This window comes from Dromaius novaehollandiae, chromosome 3 (genome assembly GCF_036370855.1).
Source record: "Dromaius novaehollandiae isolate bDroNov1 chromosome 3, bDroNov1.hap1, whole genome shotgun sequence".
Classification (NCBI taxonomy): Eukaryota; Metazoa; Chordata; class Aves; order Casuariiformes; family Dromaiidae; genus Dromaius; species Dromaius novaehollandiae.
In genome coordinates this window covers 67,752,181-67,776,153 of record NC_088100.1, presented here as the reverse complement: position 1 = coordinate 67,776,153, position 23,973 = coordinate 67,752,181, and the positions used below count along the sequence as shown (strand labels likewise).

General features: G+C 42.4%; 1 protein-coding gene across 5 annotated transcripts in view; it reads left to right on the top strand.

Annotated features, from left to right (window-relative positions):
• Positions 1 to 2,276: 2,276 nt before the first annotated feature.
• TMEM181 (transmembrane protein 181) overlaps positions 2,277 to 23,973 on the top strand; it is a 36,382-nt gene continuing 14,685 nt past the window's right edge. Inside the window, exons 1-7 of one of the 5 annotated variants that reach the window (XM_064509090.1) lie at positions 8,070 to 8,295; positions 14,691 to 14,797; positions 15,250 to 15,353; positions 20,072 to 20,127; positions 21,462 to 21,552; positions 22,131 to 22,249; positions 23,352 to 23,471. In XM_064509090.1, the coding sequence (XP_064365160.1) occupies positions 14,790 to 14,797; positions 15,250 to 15,353; positions 20,072 to 20,127; positions 21,462 to 21,552; positions 22,131 to 22,249; positions 23,352 to 23,471 (498 nt within the window). In that variant the 5' untranslated portion in view covers positions 8,070 to 8,295; positions 14,691 to 14,789. Of the gene's footprint in view, positions 2,496 to 8,069; positions 8,296 to 8,475; positions 8,584 to 14,690; positions 14,798 to 15,249; positions 15,354 to 20,071; positions 20,128 to 21,461; positions 21,553 to 22,130; positions 22,250 to 23,351; positions 23,472 to 23,973 lie in introns of those variants that run through there. The other 4 variants (XM_064509089.1, XM_064509093.1, XM_026119475.2 and 1 more) reach the window with 4 other exon arrangements.

The window sequence follows — 23,973 nt, the reverse complement described above, 5'->3', positions numbered from 1 at the left end:
TTTTAATTCTTGCTTTGAGGGAAAACATGACTAAATCTTAATCACAAATGGAAAATTTACTTCGAAATAAACACTTTCAGTGAAACCCCACATGACTCTATCAGCCAAATGTATTGCAATGAACAGAAATGCTCTTAAGTCATAGAACATAGAAGGTCACAGAAGTGTGAGGGACCATCTAAGCCACTGAGCCTTTTCCCTAGGTTTCAGAGTAACCATCAGAACACGATCAAGCACTGCCCTAAAACTAGTTTGGCTCCTTGTCCTGCTCTTCTTTTTTGGAGGCTATTCTAGAGCCACAGTCCCTTGGTTGTAGGGAACCTTCTAGTTTCCAGCCCAAATGTGCTTGTAGTTTTTATCCTGTTGCTACATCTTTTCAAGCATAAAAATGTTCAGAGTTAGGAAACAGAATTTCTCATTTCAAGGTGATTCTTCCTGTCTGTCCCCTACCTGCTAGTAGATATACTGTCCCCCTTCCACTATGCCCTCCAAAATAATCATGGCCTCTTGTGTGCCACAGTCTAGTGAGACATGGACATGGGCTTTTAATTAAAACTGCATGTTCTAGCAATAGCATGGGACAAAATACAGATTGAGGAGAAGAATGACCAAAAAAAAAAAAAAAAAAAAGACCTTTCTGAATGTGAATGAGGAAGATCTTTAAACAGAAGGAGTGTAAAGCAAACTTTTTTATTTATATTTATATTCTCTGGAAATAACAGTGGCATATCAATAGTAACGTGTTATGTTTTCATGTTTAATATAAATACCACAGTTGACATTAATTCATGCAGAATGTTAAGTTTTGAATTGATAGAATAATTCTGAAAACAGTTTAAATGTGAATTTGTTTATAGAGAAATCTGACAAAGTTTAATAGGAAACTATCTAATACAGCACTATGCTATTGAAATTGAGTAGAGCTACTCTGAAAACCTAAGCAGCTTCATTCAAGTCCTGCCCCTGGGGAAGGATAACCTTATGCACCAGCACAGGCTGCGGGCTAACCACCTGGAGAGCAGCTCTGCAGGGAAGGCCCTGGTGAACACCAAGTTGAACATGGGCCAGCAATGCGCCTTTGTGGCAAAGACGGCCAGTGGTATCCTGGGCTGCATTAGGAAGAGTATTGCCAGCAGGTTGAAGGAGGTGATCCTCCCCCTCTGCTCAGCCCTGGTGAGGCCACATCTGGAGGACTGTGTCCAGTTCTGGGCTCCTCAATACAAGAGAGACATGAACCTGCTGGAGCAAGACTCGTGAAAAGCCACAAAGATGGTTAAGGAGCTGGAGCATCTCTCATATGAATGGACGCTGAGAGAGCTGGGACCGTTCAGCCTGAAGAAGAGAAGGCTCCAGGGGGATCTCGCCACTGTGTATAAGTATCTGAAGGGAGGGTGTCAAGAGGACAAGGCCAGCCTCTTCTCAGGGGCGCCCAGCAATAGGACAAGAGGCAACAGGCACAAACTGAAATGCAGCAAATTCCACTTGAACACAAGAAAATGCTGCTTCACTGTGAGGGTGACCGAGCATTGGACCAAGTTGCCCAGAGAGGCTGTGGTGTCTCCACCCTTGGAGATACTCAAAACCTGACCGGACGCAGTCCTGTGCAATGTGCTCTATGTGACTCTGCTTGAGCCGGGGGCTTGGACCAGATGCTCTCCAGAGGTCCCTTCCAGCCCCAACTACTCTGTGATTCTGTGACTTAGCACAGGATTTCCTTTGTTACGCCTTCTTTAGCAGTGTAAATCAGCCTAATTTAAGTAAGGTAAAAGTGGTAATAAAAATCGGGGCAATAATTTTATATAGAGCTGGTATGCTTTTAAGGATAAAAATATATATTTTTTTTCTTATTTCGATTATTTTTTTTTAGCAGAGGCCATAAACAGTCTTTGCTTTCTCCTCCACAGCGCTGAGGGCGGGAGGGGAGGAAACGCGGGCGGCAGAGCCGCGGGGCGGGGGAGGCCGGGCGCCGCGGGAGCACCCCGGCTGCCAGCGCGGTCCCGCAGGCAAAACTTGGCTTTGTTTTTCCGTGGCGCCCCTGGAGGCGCAGCGCGGAGGTCGCCCGGAAGACCCCCGGCCTTCCGGGGGGTCCGCCGGGGTCACCGCGGCCCGGCCCGGCCGGGGGCGGGGGTTGCTGGCAGCCCGCCCCGCTCTGCCGGGCCAGGCCGGCGCCGCGGCGGGAACGCGCCGCCCCTCTCCGTGGTGCTGAGGCGGCTGCGGCGCCGCCGCGAGGGGCGGTGGCAGGGCCGGGCCGGGCCGGGCCGGGCGGCGGCGGCGGGGGCGGGGGCCGCCCCTGCTGCGGCGGCGGGCGGGCTGCGGCGGAGCGCCATGGCGGAGTGCGGCGCCTGAGGCGGCGGCGGCGGCGGCATGGAGGCGGATTTCGCCGCCTTCGGGAACCCGCTGTGCGGCGAGTTCAAGCGCTTCTGCAAGCGGGTGAGGGAGACCTACCGGGAGCTCCGGGAGGACCTCACCCCCTACAGGGATGACCGTTACTACCGGTACGGTGCGGCGGCGGCGGGGCGGGCGGCCGAGAGGACGGGGCCGGGGGGGCAGCGCGGGGACCGCCCCGGCCCCCTGCGGAGGCGGCGGGGCCGGCGGCGGGGGAAGAGCCGGCTGCGGTTTCCGTGTGCAGGGAAGAGCCTCGGCCACGCTGTGCTCCCGCAGAGCCGAGCGCTCGGCACGGCAGCAGCAGGCCCCGCCGCTGTGGACCGGGCCTCTGCCCCGGGCGGGTGCTGCCCGCCAACGCCTCCACGCAGGGGTCCCAGCGCTTCCGCTTCTACCTCAGCGTGCTGGTGTAGGAACCTGTTGTGGGTAACAAAAGCTCTCGCCATTTGCCGTCCTCTATCCCATGCCTTTTCTGTTGTCATAACGCATCCCAAGGGCCTTCGGTCTGGAAATGTTGTGGCGCGATCTGGAGAAACAGTCCTGGCGTAATGACAGAACTGGCTGGGGAACCAAAGCGGTTAGCAGTGGTTGAGGTTAAAACAGACAGAGGCATTGAGTAGGCTGCATACATGTTTCTGCTGTGCCTGGCTCTGTTTGCTGCTTTCATTAATGACCAGCGGTGGCTGGAGAGTACTAATTGTTTGAGGTGACGCAAAACCAGAAAGGAGTGTGAGCATGTTGGAGGATGGGGTTCCAAATTAAAAGAAGCTTTGGATCGGAGAAATGGTCTGAAAAAGCAGAATGAAATTCAGGAAAGACAAATGCTATGGACTACACGGGGAAGAACATTCAGCCACACAAATACAGATTGGGGAGTGAAAAGTTACATAGCGTTTCTGTAGAAAAGGATTTGGAAATCATGATGCATTATATAAGCAGCCTCTTTCAACCATGTCATACATGTGAAAAAAGCAAGTGTAACCTGGGGTGTATAACAGGAGTATAGTTTGCAAGACAGGGGAATTAAGTCATCTGCTGTAGTCACCGCTCCTTACCTTAGCTGGCGTTGTGACCAGTTTTGGGCACCACGCTTCAAGAGCCTGCCGCTGGAAGAGAGCTGGAGGAGAGAGAAAAGCATGATCAAAGATCTAGAAAATGTAACTGTGGGGAAAATTAGGGGTTATTCACCCAAAAGAAGAAACCTCCCGCGGGGGGGAGATATGAGCTTCTGTAAAAAGAAAGGGAATAATTCTTCATGTCCCTATTCATGCTGGACAGAAGATTATAGAGGGACGTAAACTGTAGCAAGAAATATTCAGGCTAGACATTAAGAAAAAACTTCTGAATGGGACGGATGGTAAAACACTACAGAATAGCTTATCCAGGGAGACTGTAACATCTCCAACACTGGAGGTCTTCAAAAACTTTTGAGAAACGTATGAAGAATGACATAGGTCTGGCTATGACAATATCTGCCTTGAGGCAGAAGGAAAGACTAGGTGCTTTGTGAGGGCTCTTCTAGCTCTTTTTCTATGAATCTAAGAGTAAGTGTTTGCTTGACTGTTTGTGCACCGTGGGCCCCAGTTCTCCTACACAGACCATTTAACTTCAGTATGCTGTGTCTGTTTTCCCCAATGAAGGATGTGGTCCATTATATTGAGTTTGTTCCACTGTTCACAATAGTGAAGCCTGTAGAGTCACACAGTTTGGCAACACTGCCTGCCTGTCAGCTTGACAAAGTTTAGCATAAACACAATCCTTCCCATCAAAACAGCGGCTCCTTGCACCTGAGCATGCTGTGAGAAGTCATGGGAGATGACAATAAATGCCAAAAGTGTACCTGTGTGCATCTGTCAGCGTGCTAACAAATATTGGCTCTATAGTGTATAGAGAGGGGAGAAATAAGCTTTGGATTAACATCTGAGAGGTTCGGGGAGAGGCACTTGTTCAGCCTCTTTTTCCAGGAGAAACCTGAGTTCTCCAAGCTAAATTTTCGTTAACTTATTGTTATGACTAGAAGTGTGCATGGAGGGACTTTCTGTATTGCATAGAGGAGACACTGCTGAACTGGATCAAATGAGTATATAGCGTTAGTGCTAGATTGCCTTTTTTATTGTGAGAGTATCCCCAAGGTGTATCACCTGCAGAACCTTTAGGATGAAAGGTGCTGAAACGGAGATGTATTGTGCTCTTGGCAAGGAAACAACTTTTCTAGACTCAGGGTTCACAAAATTGTTTCTCTGCATTCCCAAGGTCTTAATCTAACAGATGTAATAGAATAACATTGTTACTGTCACTGCATACCTATTATTCTTGTGTATTTTTCACTTTAGCATTATTGATGGAGGTAGCAATGCCATCTACTTTTTCAATTCCTGGTAAGGAGAAGGATAGCTGGTCAATAGTTCTTGATGTTACAGTGCATTCTTCTTACAGTCAAAGCTCATTTGTGGGAAGGAGAATTTGATATTTCATCCTCTCTCTGTTTTATTCAGTACATTTGGTCAGTTTATAAATGAATGTAATCAGGGATGTAATGGAGAAACTTACTGCTCTGAAGACACAAGGGATTTTGGAAATTTGACCAAGGAAATCTGGTGTGGTCTGTCTTTACTTCAAACCAAGGCATTTCTCTAAAATAAGGTTACTATGAGGAAATAATATCTTATACCAGACTAACAAAATGAAGAGAGAAAAAAGCATGTTTTTCCTCTCACACATTGTATCCACAAATGTACAGCTGTCAACCACTGCCAATCGTAGCTCTCCCCTCTCCCTGCTTGAGTAAAACCACTTGGCATCAGCTGGAGGTTTCCATTGCCTCTATGGAAATGGAGAGGTCTAGTCCATTAAGAGGCAGGAAAAGAGAGGGAAAAGGGCAGGAGTTTGCAAGTAATCAATTTGCCAGAAAAAAAAAATTGGCTGCGGCATTCTCACTTCTTCTGAATTCTATATGAACATCCCCCTCTAAGTGCCCCTCTCAGTAGCAGGGAACAGGAAAACTCAAAAGCTTTGGGGCAGAGGTGATACAGAAAGGGAAAAAAATACCATGCTGTCCACTTTGTGACTGGTGGAGAAATAGCTTTTCTTGACCCAGGAATGTTGTTATATGTTGTATTGGTTTGTGCTCCTCCTCAGTGACAGGGGAGTAAGTGAGAGGGGATGACTTGGCTCAGAGATGGCTGATGAAGTTGTTACCCCAAGTATCTGTGTTCTCACTGTACAGGTGGCTGCATCATTTCTGATTCAGCTCTGGGGCTGTTCCAGTTCAGTGACATCTTTTTGGTGACCCTTTCCTTTAAAGCACAGTGCTCTTGAGCATGTGGATCAGCAGCTGTCTGTGAGATGCCTGTTCCTTGGGCATGGGGCAGACAACCGAAGGTGACAGGCTTGTCAGCCATCTCAAGCTATGCCATCCTCACTGAGCAGAGCCCCAGGGCACTCCTCTGTTCTGTGCAGGTGAAGGGAGGTCCATGCAAGTGAGTTGGTTCTGTCCAATAACCCAGAATAGTCTCTAAATTGTGCCTCCTTGTCTACTGGCCCATGACCAGTTCACCCAGCCAGTTCACCCAGCTGTCCTGGGAGAGGATGGAGAGAGCAGGGTTAGCTATCTCTTAGGACACTGATTATTTGTCTAGGTTCATAGTTCCCTTAGACAGACATGGCACTTTATGGTATGCTTGTAAAAGAGGTTTGTGTTTACAGATTAATGGATGTGGTACCAAGTAACCTCACTGGTAACTCCACTCTGAGGTTGGTCTGGACTTACTACACCCCGTGTTAGCCTCTGTGGCGCAGCAGGAGATGCTTGGGGCACTACCTGGGAGGAGGTGGGAGAAGGGAAAAGTGTTAACTTTCTTCCCATCAGTCCTGGGGACTGCCACAAAGTGCATCAGGCCTTTGTATATTACAGTAAGTTCAGGATTGCTCTAATTTGTACTCCTGAAAAATCACTCCAAACAAGCCACTTCAAGGAACATATTATTCTCTTGTGTCTCTCCCTCCCACGCCAATATGTTCCTTCCTCCCTTAGCATGCCTCTGGGGCTGGGTGGCAGTGCAGGAATACCTGATGAAGGGCTCGCAGCCGATGACTCCTTTCTGTTGCACTAGGCAATTTTAAGTAGACCATTAGAAAAGAATTTAGCACCGTTGGTACTAATGCATCTAGATTTTTATCTTTTTCGAACATGTCAACGGGAGATATGTAAAGCCTACCAGAAGATACAGCCTCACAGTCAGCTGACATTTATTTCAGTGGGAGTTTTATCACCGTATCCACTAGCGAACTTGAAAGAGCTCACCATGCTGAAAATACTTTGTTAGGAAATCAAGCAAATAATATGCCTGCGTGATAGAAGGAGATAGGAGGAGAGTGGCCAAATTTTTCAAATTGCATGTTGAGTGATCCATGTATTTCTGGGGTCATCCTGAGATGGCTCTAATTTATGTATATGACAAACATCAGAGCTGGGAACTTACTCTGAAGTTTATCCTAGACTAGGCACCAGGCATCCACACATACTTAAGTAACTGTAGTGCTGGCTTTTTATGAACAAATATTAGAGCTATAAAAAATGAACAACTTTAAAAAGTCCCTAAACTCACCTCACCTAATTCTCATCTCTACCCAGTGGGTCTATTGACAATTGTTGCTGTCCAGTCTCAGCAGATTTAATAGGAAAGCAGAAAAAAATCCAAGTTTATTTTGCATATTTGTTCAAAAATTAAAAATCCTGTTAGGTGCAATCTAGAAATGTCCTTTAAGTAGTGTGTTAAAAGTAGTAGCTCACTCTTAGGATTTAATTCACAACACTTGTAAGCTGACTAAATTCTCTGTAAACATGACGTATTAAACACATCTCTTGTATGACACAAAGCTGCATCCAGGTGACTGCACGTGATGGTGTTTTCTTTCAGCTGGAAAAGCAACTGCCATTTTATTAGGGTGAAAAATATCATTTGCAAATCAGGATGCTGTCTCTAATGTGAAGTGAAATAAACATGCACACATTCAGAATGGGTAAGTCGTGTCAGTCCTTATGCCTAAATTGGAGAGGTTTTATCAGATCAGAACCACTTCTCTGTCTTTTGTATTTTATGTTTATAGCGTTTAACTTTCCTTCTGATGAATGTGACTGGCACTACTATAATAGAAGCTGAACAGGTGTGTCGGGAGCTAGTCTGCAGTGGCAGGTTCAATTTTATCTTCACTTATCTCAAAAGAGAGCAGACAAATAGCACCCTGTCTTCCATAAGGACTCTCATTTGGGCGGCAGGAGGGCAAATAATACAGACAGTGCAATGGCAGGTGCCTTCCTCAGCGCATCAGAGGCCTGACCTCCCGTGACCTCTGCTACCCCAGGTCTGTGCCCGGGAACAGGGAACCGGCTGTGCCAAGCGGCGGGGCGCTCCCTGCTGCGGACGCCGGCTGCCATCGCAGACGGAGCCTTGCGAAATCCGGAGCGTTTAGAGGTGGAAGGCGAGGCACGACACGCACGCCCGCGCCTCGGGAGCGCTCACAGACGCGAACTTCAGCCGAGGGGAGCCCGAGCGCCGCGCACTGCCCTGGGGCAGCGGCTCCCTCCCGCCGCCGCTCCCCTCCCCCACGGGGACCGGCCCCGGCCCCGGCCGCCCCGGTGCACGAGTGGGCGCCGCAGAGCGCAGACCCGTGTCCCCTCTGGCTCGCCGTAGCGCCGCCGCCCCCTTCCCGGCAGCGTCGCCCTTCACCCCCGCGGCGGAGCAGCGGCAGGGGCTACCGTGACGTCTCGCGGAGTCGCGTGGCGGCCGGCTGACGCACGCGGAAGCGGCCGCCAGGCGCTGCTTGCGATTGTGCCACAGCGGCGGACCGCGGCTCCGGGGCGAGGGCGCGGGGGAGGTGCCGGCAGCGCGCATGCGGCGCGGAGATGGAGCCGTGAGTGGTGGGAGGGGGGAGGAGCGGGGTGGTCGCCGCTTGCGCGCGCTCGGGACGGGCGGGGCGCGAGGCCCCCGCGCCCTCCCGGCAGCCGTTGGGCGGCTCGGCTGTTGGGCCCCCTCCCGCGTGCCGGGGGCGCCTGTTGGGGCATGCGGGGCCGCGGGGCCGCTCGCCGGGCGCTGCCGCGGGGCGCGGACCGGGGGCAGGAGCCCCCCGGCGGTGCAGCTGCCGGCGTCCCGGGAAGAGCGGCGGCCAGGCGGCGGCGGGGGCTGTGGAGCGGGGCGTGAGGTGCGGTCCGCGAAGGGGAGCGGGTGGCGTGCAGGCTCCGCCAGCGCGGCTCGCCCCGCCGCTGCTGCTGCCCCGAGCGCCGGCGGCCCCGGGGGAGCCGTCTCCGCTGTGCGGCTTCGGCCCCCGGGGACTGGGCGGGCGCTGGCGGCTGCAGAGCGGCCAGGACCTGCCAGCTTTTGGGGAGGGGGGAAGGGAGACGTCTTCACCTGCACAGTCGGGGTGACTTACGTTTTTCCCCTGTTAGGACTGGAAGTTTGTAGTTCAGTTTATTCCTTTTCAGTTCCCGTTTAGGAAATGAGGTCGCTGAGGGTTGATTTAGTTTTCCCGAGACTCTGTTTTGCAAGTTAGAAAACTGAGAATAATCACCCACTTCTTAGAAGAATGCTGAGTTTTTGTCCCTCTTCTGGGGAGAATAAAATACCCTGTATTTCTACTCTCAGACTGTATCTGTAAAGAAAAAAAAAACTTGTTTTCCCGGATGCCTCTCCGCGTAGATAGAGCAATAATCATGACTAATTCTTTAAACATCACTGAATAAAATAAATAAGACATTCAAAAAAAAAAAAAAAAAAGCCATTTGAGCTGTTTAGTATAGTCATAGTTAGCTGTCAGTTGTCATATAACAGTACTACACAGAATTTTAATATCAGTTGTATGCATGTTCTTTTTAGGTGATCATATGCTTCATTGGTTGTTAACCACAGTAAAATACATTTGCAATGAAGGAATTCAAGGTCTTCTGAGGGTCACCAAAGCAATGTCTTTAAGCAGTGAGAATGTGCGATAAGTGCAGGTAGATCGAGTACTGTAAATGTAGGTAGCATATGTAAATGTTTAAATCAAAGTGGTTTTAATGGTTTTATCTTGGGAATGATCCTGATATCAAAAAGAGCAGTTGGAGGGAGAGATGTATAGGCTAGTAGGCAGAGAAAAAGATACTGAGCATAAAAATGGGTGAGTTATTTCTGATTTTTATACCAACCCTTGGCTATCTACTGCTTAATCCCACTTGCGTCACAGCCTCCCCATCTGTAAAGTGCGATTCTTTAGTGAAAACTGTTATATAAAAGCATTTGTGTTTCTTGAGAGTGTAATGGTACGGGCTGTTGTGCAGACAAGAAAAGTGATTTGAAGACGAGGAATAGCCTGAGACAAACATTTTGTTTAACAGTTTAAGCCAAGACTTTACTCAAAGAGCAAAATTAAAATTTTTAAATCTCACATGCGAATAGCTACTAATAGACTGCAGTTGTTATGTAAACTTTAAATCATCTGTGAGTGCATGTTTCCATAGTTCATGCTAACATGGATTGTGTTAGTGTACAGTTTAATTTTTAAAAATCCTGACTACTATGTGAGATGTCTAATATTTCTCTGCTTGTATCTCTGTGCTTTCTGCTCCTTTGCAGGGTATTTTGAACATACCCAATTTAGTTATAAAATGATTAGGTTCTGCCTGAGTCAGGATAAAATTCAGTACAGATTGCTAAACCTGTCTGAGAAATCTGCTAACACTTGAATGGCTAGTCTTGAGCTTCAGACAGCCTTGGCAGCATAGACTGATTAAAGTCTATGGATAAAACAAAGCACTATTTTTTACCTGTTTGAACAGGTGCTTCCAGATTGAGGGTCCTTCTTTGCCTTTCGCACATTTTGTTTTTTTATTTGGCCTTTCAGATGTAAAGAGGAAGCTGTTAGTGGGAGATCATCATCTTACATTTATAGATACTCATGAATTAATGTAATTTATTTCCAAAAGACAGATGCTAAACAATGAACATAAGAGAGGATCATTTTATCTGCCAGTGATAGGTTGAAATAAGACACTGACAACCCAAGGAAATTCTCTTACTGCCGGGAGAGGCAGTGAAAAATACAGCACCTGATAGTAATGCTATAAAGTATTGTTTGCTCTTATAACCATAGTTAAGATTTGGCTGCATTCTTGCATTTGCTCTTATGAAAACAGTTATATGAAACAGGGAGGTATTTTTACACAGGATCTCTGAAAGTTATCACAGCACTAAAATATCACTTCAGTGTTGTTGTAAATGTTCTGTAAACCTGTGGGTTGCCAGTATCACCTTTTTGTAAATAAAAGCTTTGATGTTTAACAGTGTTTGGGTAAGAGCACTGTCCGATTGCTTATTTTAAGATCTGTAGGTTCATAGCAAATGACTTGAGAGATGATTGAAGACTGATTATTCATGTAAATGTTTAGAAAGTGCACAAAGTGCAAAAGTCTCCCAGGACCTGCACATTGTAAAATATGCCAACAGTGTCACAGCCAAAGTAGGCAATTTATGTTTGTGCCAATGCAGACAAGGTGTAATTCTGAGCTATGTAGCTTGCCAGGTTTTTCCAATACTCTTTCCTCCTTTGGACAGCAGGTTAAATTAATACTGCTTGCCTGTGAAGTTATATCTTCTGTCAATTCTCTATCTCTAGGTATAGTATGTTAGTTCCCAGTCTAGGTGTTGCTGTCGGTCTGGTTTCTGCATTAAGTTGCTTTAGGCTTGTGGTAATGTTAGAGATTGTAGCTTTTGCTAGTGAGTGATGAAAATACAGTTCAGAGTGTTAAGTAAGAGAATCTGATAAATTGAGATATAAGATTTCTGTAACTAAAGGAGAATAACTTACAACACTTTGGAAGTATAGTTTGTACATGTCAATCAAGTGGGCAGGTGACAAAGAACTGTCCTTCCCCACTGGAGATTTGTAGGGAGCACTTCATTTAAAATACTTTCCTAAAGTATTCAAGCTGTTACCCTTACAAGATACTTTATTGTGAAATCAAGAATGAAATTAGAGCTGGCTGTTCCCAAAATGTGAAAGATTACTGACAACATTTCTCCCTTAGATTAGTGATTTCTAGTTTTTTGGACTTTGGTGCAGTGTCAGTGACCGTTTCTGAAACCACTAAACAGTATGGCCACACAACCTGGTATATCTGCAAATACTACGCAATATCGTTCTGCTGGCCAGCTGCATGTTGCATAATCATGGATTCACAAACTAATTTGGAGAATGAGGTACTGCAGTTATTCTAGCTGATCATATAGAAATTTAATCCACAGGTGCAGGGCTTTCATCAGATCTGACATAGGTTAATATTTATCAGTGAGTTTTAAGTTATCTGAACCCCCTTAAAAATGTTCTGTGAGTCTGACTTGTCATATTTACTTCACTTACTATTTTGTTTGGATCAATTTTTTTCAAGCTAGACTCTTAAGCTTAGTTACTAATACTTCATTTCCTTCTTCCCTTTCTTTCTGAGCTCTGTCTTGCTAGTAGATGTGACCATTGCAGAAGATTTTTTTTGTGATTTTGATATGTTTATTTTGGTGTAGCCAATCTGCTTGAACACTGTACTCCGCTGTGAGAAATGAAGAAATAAAATGTAAATAGTTTGTCTTCTGTGTTTCAGTTATTTTGTGTCTGGCTGTTTCATGTTTAGAAGTTCGTATTTTCCAACTTTAAGGGCCAGAAGTCAATGGAATTTTTTTTTCCTTTTTGAGACCTGAAGTTCTTCTGTTATAGAATCCCAAGGGCTACATCTCTAAAGGCACCCCGCCCCCAACCTTAGACTTTGTGATCTGTGATAAAATTTTTGAGTGCTGGTAATAGAGATATGAGCACCAAATTGTGATACCTTCTGATAAAACAGCCTAAGAAAGATGAGGGCTGAGTCTGAGGCGTTCTAATTGCCCGTATTCAGCACTCCGAGCAAATCCTGTGTCTGCTTTTCAGCATTTACCTTAATGTAGTCTTGTAAATCTTGTAGATGGACTCTCCCATGTTCTGTTCCTAGTGTGTGCTATTTCACCTGTTTTCTCCTCACCCTGTTCTTTTGTCATTTAACTTCTTCTGTACAGATCCACGTTGCTTTATTGATCTGTAAAATAGCATGTTCATACAGTCAGTGCCTTAACTGAGACTTCAGGAGTATCAGTACAAAAGAAGGGAGAAGATCAGTATGTTCCTATTCCGGGCAGTTTCCTCTCTGTGGAAGCGACCAGCATGACTGTTCTTACTTGCCACAGCGGTATTTATACATGCATCAACCATTTTTGACTACTAGGTGTTGTGCCATCTAGAGATGATTTAGAATGAAGAAAGCACCCGTGTCTGGAGCGTGTTTCTTCGAAAGCCTGCAAGCGCATCTGTGCTGTGGCCCAAGAGGTGATAATTGCCTATCACTGTAAAGCGAGTCCTGTGACTGTTACTGAGCGAGCTCCACTGGCTTTTCTGTAAGGACTGTGGAGATGAGGCTGCTTCTCATGTTCACATTAAAAATTTTGAAATCTCTCACAGAAACGTGGAATAGGAAGCTTTTCAAAGAACACAAGAATGTGCACAGCAAATCAGAAATATCCTGCATCAGATTGTAATTGCTAAGTGGATGCTCAGATATAAGCTGTAAGAACAGCACAAGCATATGTGATATTTCCCTCTATGTATATGACACTCTTCCTGTTTTCAACTGTTCTCAACTCGTGGACTTTCCAGTCCAGACCTGGCTTCTGTGTGCTGAGTAGTTTTCAGTGGGTGCTCTTCCATGAACCATGTGTGGGTTGTATCCACTTGAACTGTTATATTTAATTTAGGCATATCAACATTTTTATATACCAAGCATTTACTTGTTAAGATTAGTATTTGTGTAACTTGAGATAATATCTCATGAATGGAGTTCTTAGGTAGACAAGAAATATCAGATCATTTATGGAATTGAAGGAGTCCTTGGAGCATTACAGATAGGAAAATGCCCTTTTTTTAATGCTAGTGTAGATAGGATAGCTTTGAAGTGGTTTAAGTGCATCGAGACTGAGGTGTTAAATATTGGTTTAACCAATGTAGTGTAACTAAATCCCTGCAAAAATTGTACAGACATGTCCTGGTTTGAAATGCCTCTATTACTTGGGATTTTTCAAAGTCAACTTAAAATCTCATTTGTCCATGAAACTTCTGTGTGATGCAGCTGAGATCAAACACATATTCTGTGCTGTTCGTATTTGTGATTGGGATAATTTCATGTATAACTTCTCTTTTTTCCTGTATAATCAGCTATTCTGACTTCCTAGACTTTTGTGGATTTTTTGCTCAGCGTAATGGTATGTGGCAAGGAAAGCTGAGCTGTATTTGCAGGTGCTATTGCAAGAGCCCTGTAAATCCAGTTTGCGCAAACTTGTAACGTGTACAGTTACTTACGTGCAGTTCTTCCTGCTGTGTTTTTTCTCTCTTCCCCCACCACCTGAGTTAATTTAAGATTAGGGTATGTCAAACTTTACAGTAAAGAGTTAACATCATTATTTCAGTAGTGTTTTGCTTGTAAAGAGTCCAGGTTCTTAAAATTGAGATGATTAAATAATCTTTTAAAGTGATTTATTTCCCTTACTTATAAGAGCTCCTTAGCAGGCTTGCAGGGTCCATGGTCCTGACTACGAGTTGGGCTCATGGAGTGGGTTCCACCAACTTTTCTGCACTTCCTAATTAATGTGATGGTAGACCAGTCAGAGCAGCACTGTCGGCTGGTGAAAAGAAATTCTCTTCTAAGCTGAAAGGGAACATTGTCCCTAGTTTTAAAGTGTTAAGCTTTCATTTCTTTCCGTGAGATGTATTTATGTGTTACTCCTGCAATTTTATTAGAAAACACCACCACCACACCCAAAACCTACAGCTTTACTGTATAAACAGCGCAGCTTTCTAATAATTGTACCTGCTAGTACAGCAGTGGAAATTCAACTTTATGGTGACTGAACTCTGACACAACTTAAAGCTAAGTGTTAGATCCATTTTGAAACACAGGGTTTGTCTGTGTGCTTTTTTGAACTGTTCATTTAACAAAGAAGATGGTAGAGAAGGGATAGGATATACAGGATTTTTCTTTGGTCATATTCCACTTGTGCTAACAGGACTGGAAATTACCCATTTCCAAGAGAATGCAGTCAGTTCTTTCAGTACTTTTCTCCTTTATTTTGCATTTAATCTAATGTTAATTGAAGGTGGACTGGTATTTGCACATCAACCAATTGTGGAGGAGAAGTCATTGCTTTATAAGTTTTTCTATTTAAGTGGCTAATAATAAGTTCAAGTTTCTTTTTCCCAAGCTGTGGGAGAGCTCAGCCATGACTTCCAAGCCTGAGCTTGCACAAGGCTTCAGCCTGAGCTGAAGTTTACCTTTGGGATGTAGAAAACTAGTTAAGATCATGTGCAGGTAACTGAGTTATTACAGTGTTAATCCCTTTAGGTTAAGCCATCACTGTAACAGACATGGTATCTCGGATATTTAAATTACTAACATAGGAACTAAAAATAAAACTTTTTTTTTCTTCCTCCAAGTTAAGAAATGTTTCCTCTCACTCAAGTCTTAGGACAATAGAAAACACTAGCATGAAATTAATGTGCAAAATTCATGTATTTGGAGATGCATGTGCACATACCTATATCTTCTTTTCCTAAGTAATTGTTATTACATTGTCTATAAATTACAGTTGTCTATAAAACAGTATTATTGTCGATTCTTCTTGATGTTATACATTGTCACAGACATTGGTTTAATTTTCTTTGCGGAGGAAAGAATGGTAAATGGGCCTTTATTTTTTTTTCCTCTCTTCCTTTAGAAATATGACTTACAGCTTATTCTGTGCTTTCTTTTGCTTCCTATAGGCTGGCACCAATGCGATTATATACACTGTCCAAACGGCATTTTGTCCTGGTCTTTGTAGTATTCTTTGTTTGTTTTGGTTTGACAGTCTTCATAGGAATAGCAGGTAAGGATGTTGTCTTTTTTAAAAGATTATGTTTTTGTTTGCTTTGTCTAAATGTGTTGGTATTTACAGAGGTACTTAGATGCTAATGAGCTTAGTGCCCCTGAGATCTCTGAGGAGGTATTGCTGTAAATCTACATCTGGTATTTACAGGGAGGGGCGACTGTTTCTTCTGTCTTATTCTTTCAGAGAAGTACTACCTACACAGATTTGTTATTTGCAGCTCCTTTCCTTTTCCCCCTGCAGCTCCTTTCCTTTTCCCCCTGCAGCTCCTTTCCTTTTCCCCCTGCAGCTCCTTTCCTTTTCCCCCTGCAGCTCCTACTCCTCCCTGCTTTGCAGGGGAGAGTAACTAAGGGAAAAGACAAAAGCTTCGTTGTAACATAATTTTTCACCAGACTGCTATGTTGATTTTCTTTCTTGTATGTCAGTCTGTAAAATGATGCTGCTAATACTTGATTTGCTCTGAGGAAGTTGATGATTGTTTGTAAACTTTTGTGTGATAAGTGCCACAGACATATGAAATATTTTAGTAATGTAATAATATGAACTTCCATTGTTGAACATACGTGAAATTAGTTCTCTAGTTTTGAAGACCTCTGTGAGAGTCATGAAATAATATGGAAGACTGAGCACCATTAGTGGCTGGGTGCTTATCGTGGAGATCAGAGATATTTGTGGAAGTTTGGTCTACAAAGATGCAGAATGTCATTAGGCAGATTAAGAGTATGGAAGCCCTTCTGTATTTCATGCCAGAGAACTTTTCCAGGTCCAAAAGGTACTTGAAAAGGAAGTCAGCATACTCACTTTCACTAGAGTGTTGCCTGGCGCATCAGGGTAGCTTTGTTGTCACAGAAGTGGGCAGGCAGGGAGAGGGGAAAGGAGGGAATGGTCACACTCATTAAGCAACCCCTTCCTCCACTGTTTTGAGCATAATTTTAAAACTTTATCATGTCCCCCAAATTTACGCATTATTTCCCCCTTATCCAGGGTTTTCTTCTGTGTCACTCTGATACCTCTCTTGAGTGTCCCTAGAGTTGTCTCTACCCCTAGAGTTGAGGTGTCTCTACCTGTACCCCGTCCTACACTTCCCTTTAGAAAGAGATGGCCTGCAAATCCCTGTGACTCAACCACTTCTGCCTGCCTTGGAAAGAAGGGGTGGTTGATTTGAGGCAGCTGTTTGGCATCCATACCTCATAGGCAGTATGCGCTTCATAATAGCATTAAATAATAAAATCTCTCCACAAAATAGGATCTTTCTTTTCAGCTGTTTGATTTATAATAGAAGTTTAAGGTCCAAACAGATTGTTTTCCAGTTCATAAAATACTGATACTCCTGTGACTTGTCTAATGATGCTGAAGGGCATTACTTGCCCCCTAAAATATTACATAAATGCATTTATAAAATCACATCTTACATGAATGATTAAGCAAAAAACTGGAATGAGTTAATTTACAGTCATTTCCTATTTGATTTAAAAAGTGAGCCATACTTGCAGTTCTGTGTTTTATATATGATTCTTGTGTATTGATGGTTGCTAGAATGTGACAAAAATGTCTTAATTTGAGATGGGGCAAAGAGCAGTGTTTCTGAAAGAGAAAACTGAATATTTTATTCCTAACAAGTCGTAATCCTTGAAAGAGAGCTCTTAGTGGTATGCTGCATTGTGTCTGCCTGTGCACTGATGTGATGACGCGTGCCCTTGTTGCAGGGGACTTGGCTGCAGTAAGCCATGCTCCGTTATCTGTTCTGTGCTGGTGTCCAGTACTCACCTCAGTTTTCCCTTCAGGAACTGGTACTGCTGCGGGATTCTTGTCCTCAGCAGACTGGTTTGCTGGATAGCTTTGCTGACGGAGCACGGATGCAGTTCATTATTACAGCTTAATTATTTTTAAAATAACACTGTTTACCTTGGGAGGAGAACCACCAAACACTTAAACTGTGATGTTTTTCATGGGTTTTGTTGACAGCTTCCTGCTTCCTGTGATTAGGGAGTGGCGCTCCCAAAACAGTATTCCCTCATTAAAGGGTGCAGTCTGAGTAAAACTCACCAAACTCACTAAGTAAATGAAAAGGTGGGAGATATATTCATGTCTGTTGTGCTACTTGTATGCACCATTTCCCATACTCAGCATCTCTATCTGCAATTTGAGAAGCCTAGCAGAGGCCTTACTTCTCATCTGAGAGAAGGTGGTTTAATCTGAGGTCGCTGTTGCTCTCCAATTCTTGTAACTCAAGACAGATGCAGAAGTTTTTTTTACAAGTTGCACTTACTCTTTCCCTTTTTTCTGTATATCCATGCCATCTTTGGGCATCTTGAGACAAGTCCAAAGAAAATACAAGATGCAGAGCTTGTTTTCTGTACCTGAACATAGTTTTCCTGTTCACTGACTTAGTGTAGTTCTTTGCTTTCAGGTATGGTTCTGTTGACTTGGCAAGACTAAAAGGAAAACAGTGTTCTTTAATCACTGTTTTTTAATAACGTGACCACAGAATCCTTTTGGTCTGTTGCTTTAAAAAACTTTAATATATTGTGCGTTAGAAAAGCAGCAGTTACTGCTGTAGAAGCTCATTAATTTTTTGGTTGCTGTTTTTAAAAACTGGGGTTTATGACCATTCTGCTCCAGTATTTTTTAATATCTTCTAGTAAAAAAAATCTCTAGAAAGGATTATTCTTTACTGTTTTTGTTAACACTTAATTGCGGTAATATAATGACATATTCAACTGTGGCCACTAATTGAAATGTCACTCTGCTTTTTAAAACAAAAAAGGACCTTTCCAAATAACAATCTGGACAGTTTAGTACATGCTTGAGAACTGAAAAGTTCAGTAATTCAATTACAATATTGTAAAATTAGAGTGCTTATAGAATCCCAAGCAATGCTGTTTAGACTGTTTAGAGCTGTTTAGTGGTTAGAGCTGTCATGACAGCTAACCTAAAATACTTCTTGCCTAGAATTGAGTCCATGTTGCTTGTTTTTAAGCTGCCTTCCTTTCCATTGTTTCTTCATATTAACTTAGAACTCCGTGGTCTTTTTTCATAACTGGTTTTCTTGCATATTTTTTTAATAACAAGTTTGTGGCTGAAACAGCAATTATTTTGAAGGTTAATAAATTAGATTAAGTTGCCAGACCAAATAAATAAGGGGAGAGACCATTTGGGTAGGGAACTGTGATTGGGAAGCCTCTAGATGACCCAGATACACACATATATGTCCTACCTATGTTCCTGCTTGGTATATATCTCCTCCATGGCCCTCTACTTTACCTCTTCTCCCAAGTACCATGTGTTCTTGCATACCTAAGAAGGCAAAGGGGAGACTTTATTGCTGTCTACAGCTACCTTACTGGCGGATGTAGAGAAGATGGAGCTAGACTCTTTTTAGGGCTGTGCAGTGATAGGACAAGAGGCAATGAACACAAGTTGGAACATCGGAAATTCCAATTAGATATTAGCAAAAAAATTTTTACCGTGAAGATGGTTAAATACTGGAACAGATTGCCCAGGGAGGTTGTGAGAATCTCTGTCCTTGGAGGTGTTCAGGACTTGACTGGACACGGCCTTGAGCACCTTGATCTAATTACACATGTTTTGAGCAGGGGGTTGGGCTAGATAACCTCTAGGGTCTCTGCCAACCAAAATAATGATTCTATGGTTCCCTTATTATTGCATACAGAATTAGAGGCAGGATGTGGGTGGACAGATGCAGTTGATTAGTTTATGTGAAGTGTGTGTGACTGTATCCAGAATGGCTGGAGGAGCAGTTGGATGAAAAGTCTGGGAGCGAACTGAACATCTCCCACAACAGTTGAACATGAAACTCCACTGACTAAATGGAGTGTGTGTTTTAAGGGAAATTCTTTATAGAACTTTTATGCAATTAACATTTATTTATGTGAATATATATATATGTGTGTGTGTGTGTATGTAAGTATATATGTATATGTATATACATATATGTATATACATACATATACACACACACACGCGCACACACTGTAGTCCCTACACTTCTGTAGAAGAGGGCCCAATCTGAGTAGTCTGAGAACTGTCCTAAACAGTCACAAAGTACTGTTATTGTGATTATACAAGCAAGTACACTATAGATGCACGAAAAAGACACTAGTGTCATGCACTTAGATACAATGGGATGCTTTTCCCTTAGCATCTCAGCAGTGAACACAATGTAATATGAACGTTATTAGCTAAGTACATGAGGTAATGGTAGCAGTTTGGTCATAGCAACTTGGGAGTTCAGTGCAATCTAATATGCTGTTTTTTTCAGATGTGTTTTCCAGCCCGTTGCTGAGCTTTGGGCTACTGTACCAACAGTGCTACTGGTGCTCAGCTAGCTTTTCTATAGCTGAGTACTACCTTAACCTGAGAAAAATACCCAGTGGTTAGGTGTAGTTAGAGCAGGCATGCAGAGTTCTTGATTTATAATTTATGTAAACTATGTAATCATGCTCAGAAACACTATGGCAGAAGTGCTGAAAGGAAATTAGGTAAGGAGGAACAATCAGGCCAAGGTTATTAAGATACTTATATGTCTAAGTGACTTACTATCAGCTTAAACATTGGCAAAGTGGGCTATTCTTTATCTGCCTCCCAGGAATGCTTCATAACTATTTTGTACAATCTTTTGAAATACCATATTTATATTGTTACTTATGAGTAATATACATCAATATTCATTTTTTGCCCTCTTTTATATCGTATAGGTCCTAATGTAATTGAAACTTCCGTAGCAAGAACTGACTTAAATAACAGTCTGAAGGTAAGTGTTAATATATATTGTTGGATTACATGAATGGCTTTATTTTGTGACATTTGTTAAACATTTCCCCCTCCCCTGCTTTGCCCTTCCACCTTATGATTATTTTAGGCAGCTAGATTTTTAATGGAGAACTTCTTGGCTACATGGTTCTTTCCAAGTTGAAGTAGAATGTGTGATATTTTTACTACCACTGTGATATTTCAGGAGAGACACCGCAGCAGTTTCTAGTCTTCGGAGAGCAGGTCACCTGTGAGCAGGTGAGGCAGGGAATTTGATGATGGGTGATATTTCACAGTAATTTCTGATGAAGTAATACTGAGTGTTGATAGGATTCTCTACTGAGTGCACTAGGCAGGTTCTTGTAAAGGCCTAGAAAGAGAAGCTGAGAGCAGAAATGGAAAAACAATGCTCTCAGTGACAACTGATAATCACCTTCCTCTGATTTTCCTTTCTGTCAGCTGGGAAGGAATGTTTCTTTTTCCCGTTAACTGTTCACTGTCAAGTGACCAAGATAGTGAGAACCAGCTTCCTAATGTGAGCCTGCATATTCATTTTCTCGAAAGCCTTCATATTAAGCTCTCATTTTGGTTCTCGGTTCTTCTGTCTCTATTTCTGCCTAGCTCTTTACTGTGAACCTCATATCTAAAGTAATTTTGGTGAAAATTACTGAAATTTTTTTTGGAAGTATAGTTTCTTTCAATGCACTGAACTTTTTTTTTGATTTATTAGTCAACTATATATATTTGGATTGGTAATGTATTTTGGGTGGATTTTTAAAAAAATCTGTTTTTTATGTCAAATAAGAGAAGCCTTTCCTGCATGTAGGTTTTATCTGTTAATGATATCTTCAATGCTTTTGAAATTAATGTGGATTTTTTAGAAAAACCTAGTGGAAAATTAGCTGCCATTTTCATACTTAGAGTTGAAAAGGTTTTGAACTGTGAAGCAGTTTGAGGGCCGGAAATCTAACTCTTCACGTAGAGTGCTACAAATAATTGTTTTATTTTCAGGCTAGGTCTCAGGATTTTGTCTTTTTTATCTCTACTTTTTTTTTGCTGCTGCTTTTATGTGCTTTAAGTACTCATACCTTTCCTGAATTCAGTGCTGTGCCAAAGATGTATGCTGTTTGAACTGCTTCTCTGAAAGACTTATAAAATTTAAAGTAATTAAGTTAGTTGAGGTGTTATTCATACTATCAACACAGTAGCATGTATTAAATATATTCCCCAAAAGATTGTCACACACATGGCTGTAACATGCGTTACGTGTCCAGATGTATGATATAACAGAATGACTGGTGGTAACCTTGTGGGGTTTGTTTGTTTGTTTTACAGCTGAGGCCATTTAATTTAAGTTCACCACCACTGTCTACTTACAATCAGCAGCTGTGGCTGACCTGCGTAGTTGAGCTGGATCAGCATGATGGTGCGAGTCTTATCTAATTTTTCAGAAAACTGCTGTAGTAACCTAATTATGTGTACAATATCTGTAATTTCATGCATCTGTCCCATATGTGATCATGTATTTTTATGGCTGTGGTTGGTGGGTTTTTCCTCTGAAATAGTCTCTCCCTTTCTATCCCCTGCCCCACTGTAATGGCACTGACAGAACTAGTCTTGAGAACTGCAGGCAGCAGGTGTATGGAATAAGTTATTTGTTATTTCTATGAAAACAATAGTATGTGGAGAATCTGTGTCTCTGTTCCTCTGTTTAGGGGACTATTAGATGTGTGGATTATAATAATATTAATTATGCAATAAAATGACTATAAATGTGTAAGAAATACTGTATCAGAAATTGTTTATCTGTCAAGATTCAGTCCAGGCATTTGTGACCTACTGCCTGAATATATAAATAAGAAATACGATTTCTTTTTTTCCCACCCCAGTAAAGTATAACTGAATACCTTCCAGTAATCTTTTAACATTTTATGTGTTTTGAATTCCATTTGAGATTTCATATATGCACGTAGCAATAGCTTAATGTTTTCTCTTTAATTGCAGTATCCCTCAAAAAGAATGTTACTATGACAGTCAAAGTGCTTGGAGTGGTGAAGGATGGAAGCACGCCATATGTTAATAATCAAGTTCACAACCGGACAAGATTACTCAGCTGTGCACAAGTATGTGCCTTTTTAAGCAAAATTCTGATGCAGAACTTTTTCTTTTAAAACTTTGTGTGCATGTTATGTGACATGGCGAATGAGAAGCCTGTATCTGGTGGAGGTCTCAAGGAAGAGCTGGAGAAAGGTTTCATTTATAATAGCAACTGTGCTAGTAATCCTGAGCCAGATATCTACCTACCTATTTGTCTTTTTTTGTTGTTGTTTTTTAATTGTTGCCCTACTTGAGTCGTGTATATTACCTCTTGTTTCTTGCTAGCCTAGCTCTCCGCCAGCCAAGCAGTGTGTGCTGCTTAGTCAGTTAAACAGATTAGCGGTATTGCAGTAAGGGGTATTGTAGTGAAAGATTGGGTATTGGACTCCAGGGGAGAGAATAATTCTCATCCAACACCTAGTAGAGTTTCTGGCTGAAATCCTCCAGAATCTGTTTTCTGAAAAAGCCAATTTTCTTTCTATCTGAGAGGAAATGTTTAAAGTTTTGAGTTTCTAGTATAATTTTAACTGAAATTTTTAAAGCTTGATTCAAGTCCTTTAGGAAGGGCATAGCTTAAGTTTTTTCTGGTAAGCATATAGCATAAATCAAGTGTTTGGAACTTTTTTGTATATAAAATCTAGAGAAATTAGAGAACTCAATATCTCTTTAGATTTAATTGCATGCAGCAAAAGACTAATATGCTTGGGTTTTCTCTTTTCTTGTTCTAACTTTTTTTTAAAAAAGGAAAGAACTAGTACCAGATTGCCCCATCTCCCATCCAGTGACCTAGAGTTTGACTGATAGAGTTATCCAGATCCTCCCCAGAGCTGTAGACGGTTTCTTTTGCCAGTTTTAGTGAAAAGTTAGTCTTATTTATTGGTTCAACCTTTGATCCTGCTGACTCACTTGGTCAATTTCTTCTGCTTTGTTTGATATGTTTGAAGCAATACTGTATCTACAGGGCTTGTTTGGGTAAGTGTTCTGACTGATCAAGATTGCTGAGACAGATAATAAGTATCATCCATATCTGACCATTTAAAAAGAAAATTTTCAGCCTAGACTACCAGTGCATATTGTGGAATAAATTGAAGGCCATTACATGCTATTCTTCATTGTGTGTGTTCACAGAAATGTACTGAAATCATTGTTGCTCATCTTGGCTACCTGAATTACACTCAGTACAACATATTTGTTAACTTTGAAGATCTAAATAAGTTGACTTATACTATCCAAAATATTACTTTCACAGTAAGTATGAAGTTTTATACTAGCAAAGAAAATCTTTTTTAATAACTAATGCTGTAGAAGTCTGCTTTATCTGTAGTTTTTGAAGATGAAACGTAAAGATGCATCGTAATTAAATTTCCTATCACTGCTAATGTCAGAGCTATTGTAGCATTTGCTGTTAATAAGGTCAATTTGCCTAACACTATGGAGAAAGCTTTTTCTTTCAGAACAGCTAATGCTGTTTGCTGGGACAGATAATTTTAGTGTAATTCCTGGGAGATAATTAAGAGTAGGCAAGCTAGGCTAGAACATCTGGTTTTCTGCATTTGCTTATAGAAGTGTCGGCTCTCTAAAGCATGGTATCTTTTTAAGGCTTTCCCGTAGCTCTATCTGAATTAGCAAGATTTCTCCAGACTTTCCAAAAGCGTGGGCTAGAAAGATTTAACAAACTCAAAAGCAAATGAAAAAAAATCTTAACTGTGCTTATGAAGAAGAAAAAAATGCTTATTCAGCTAAAATAAGC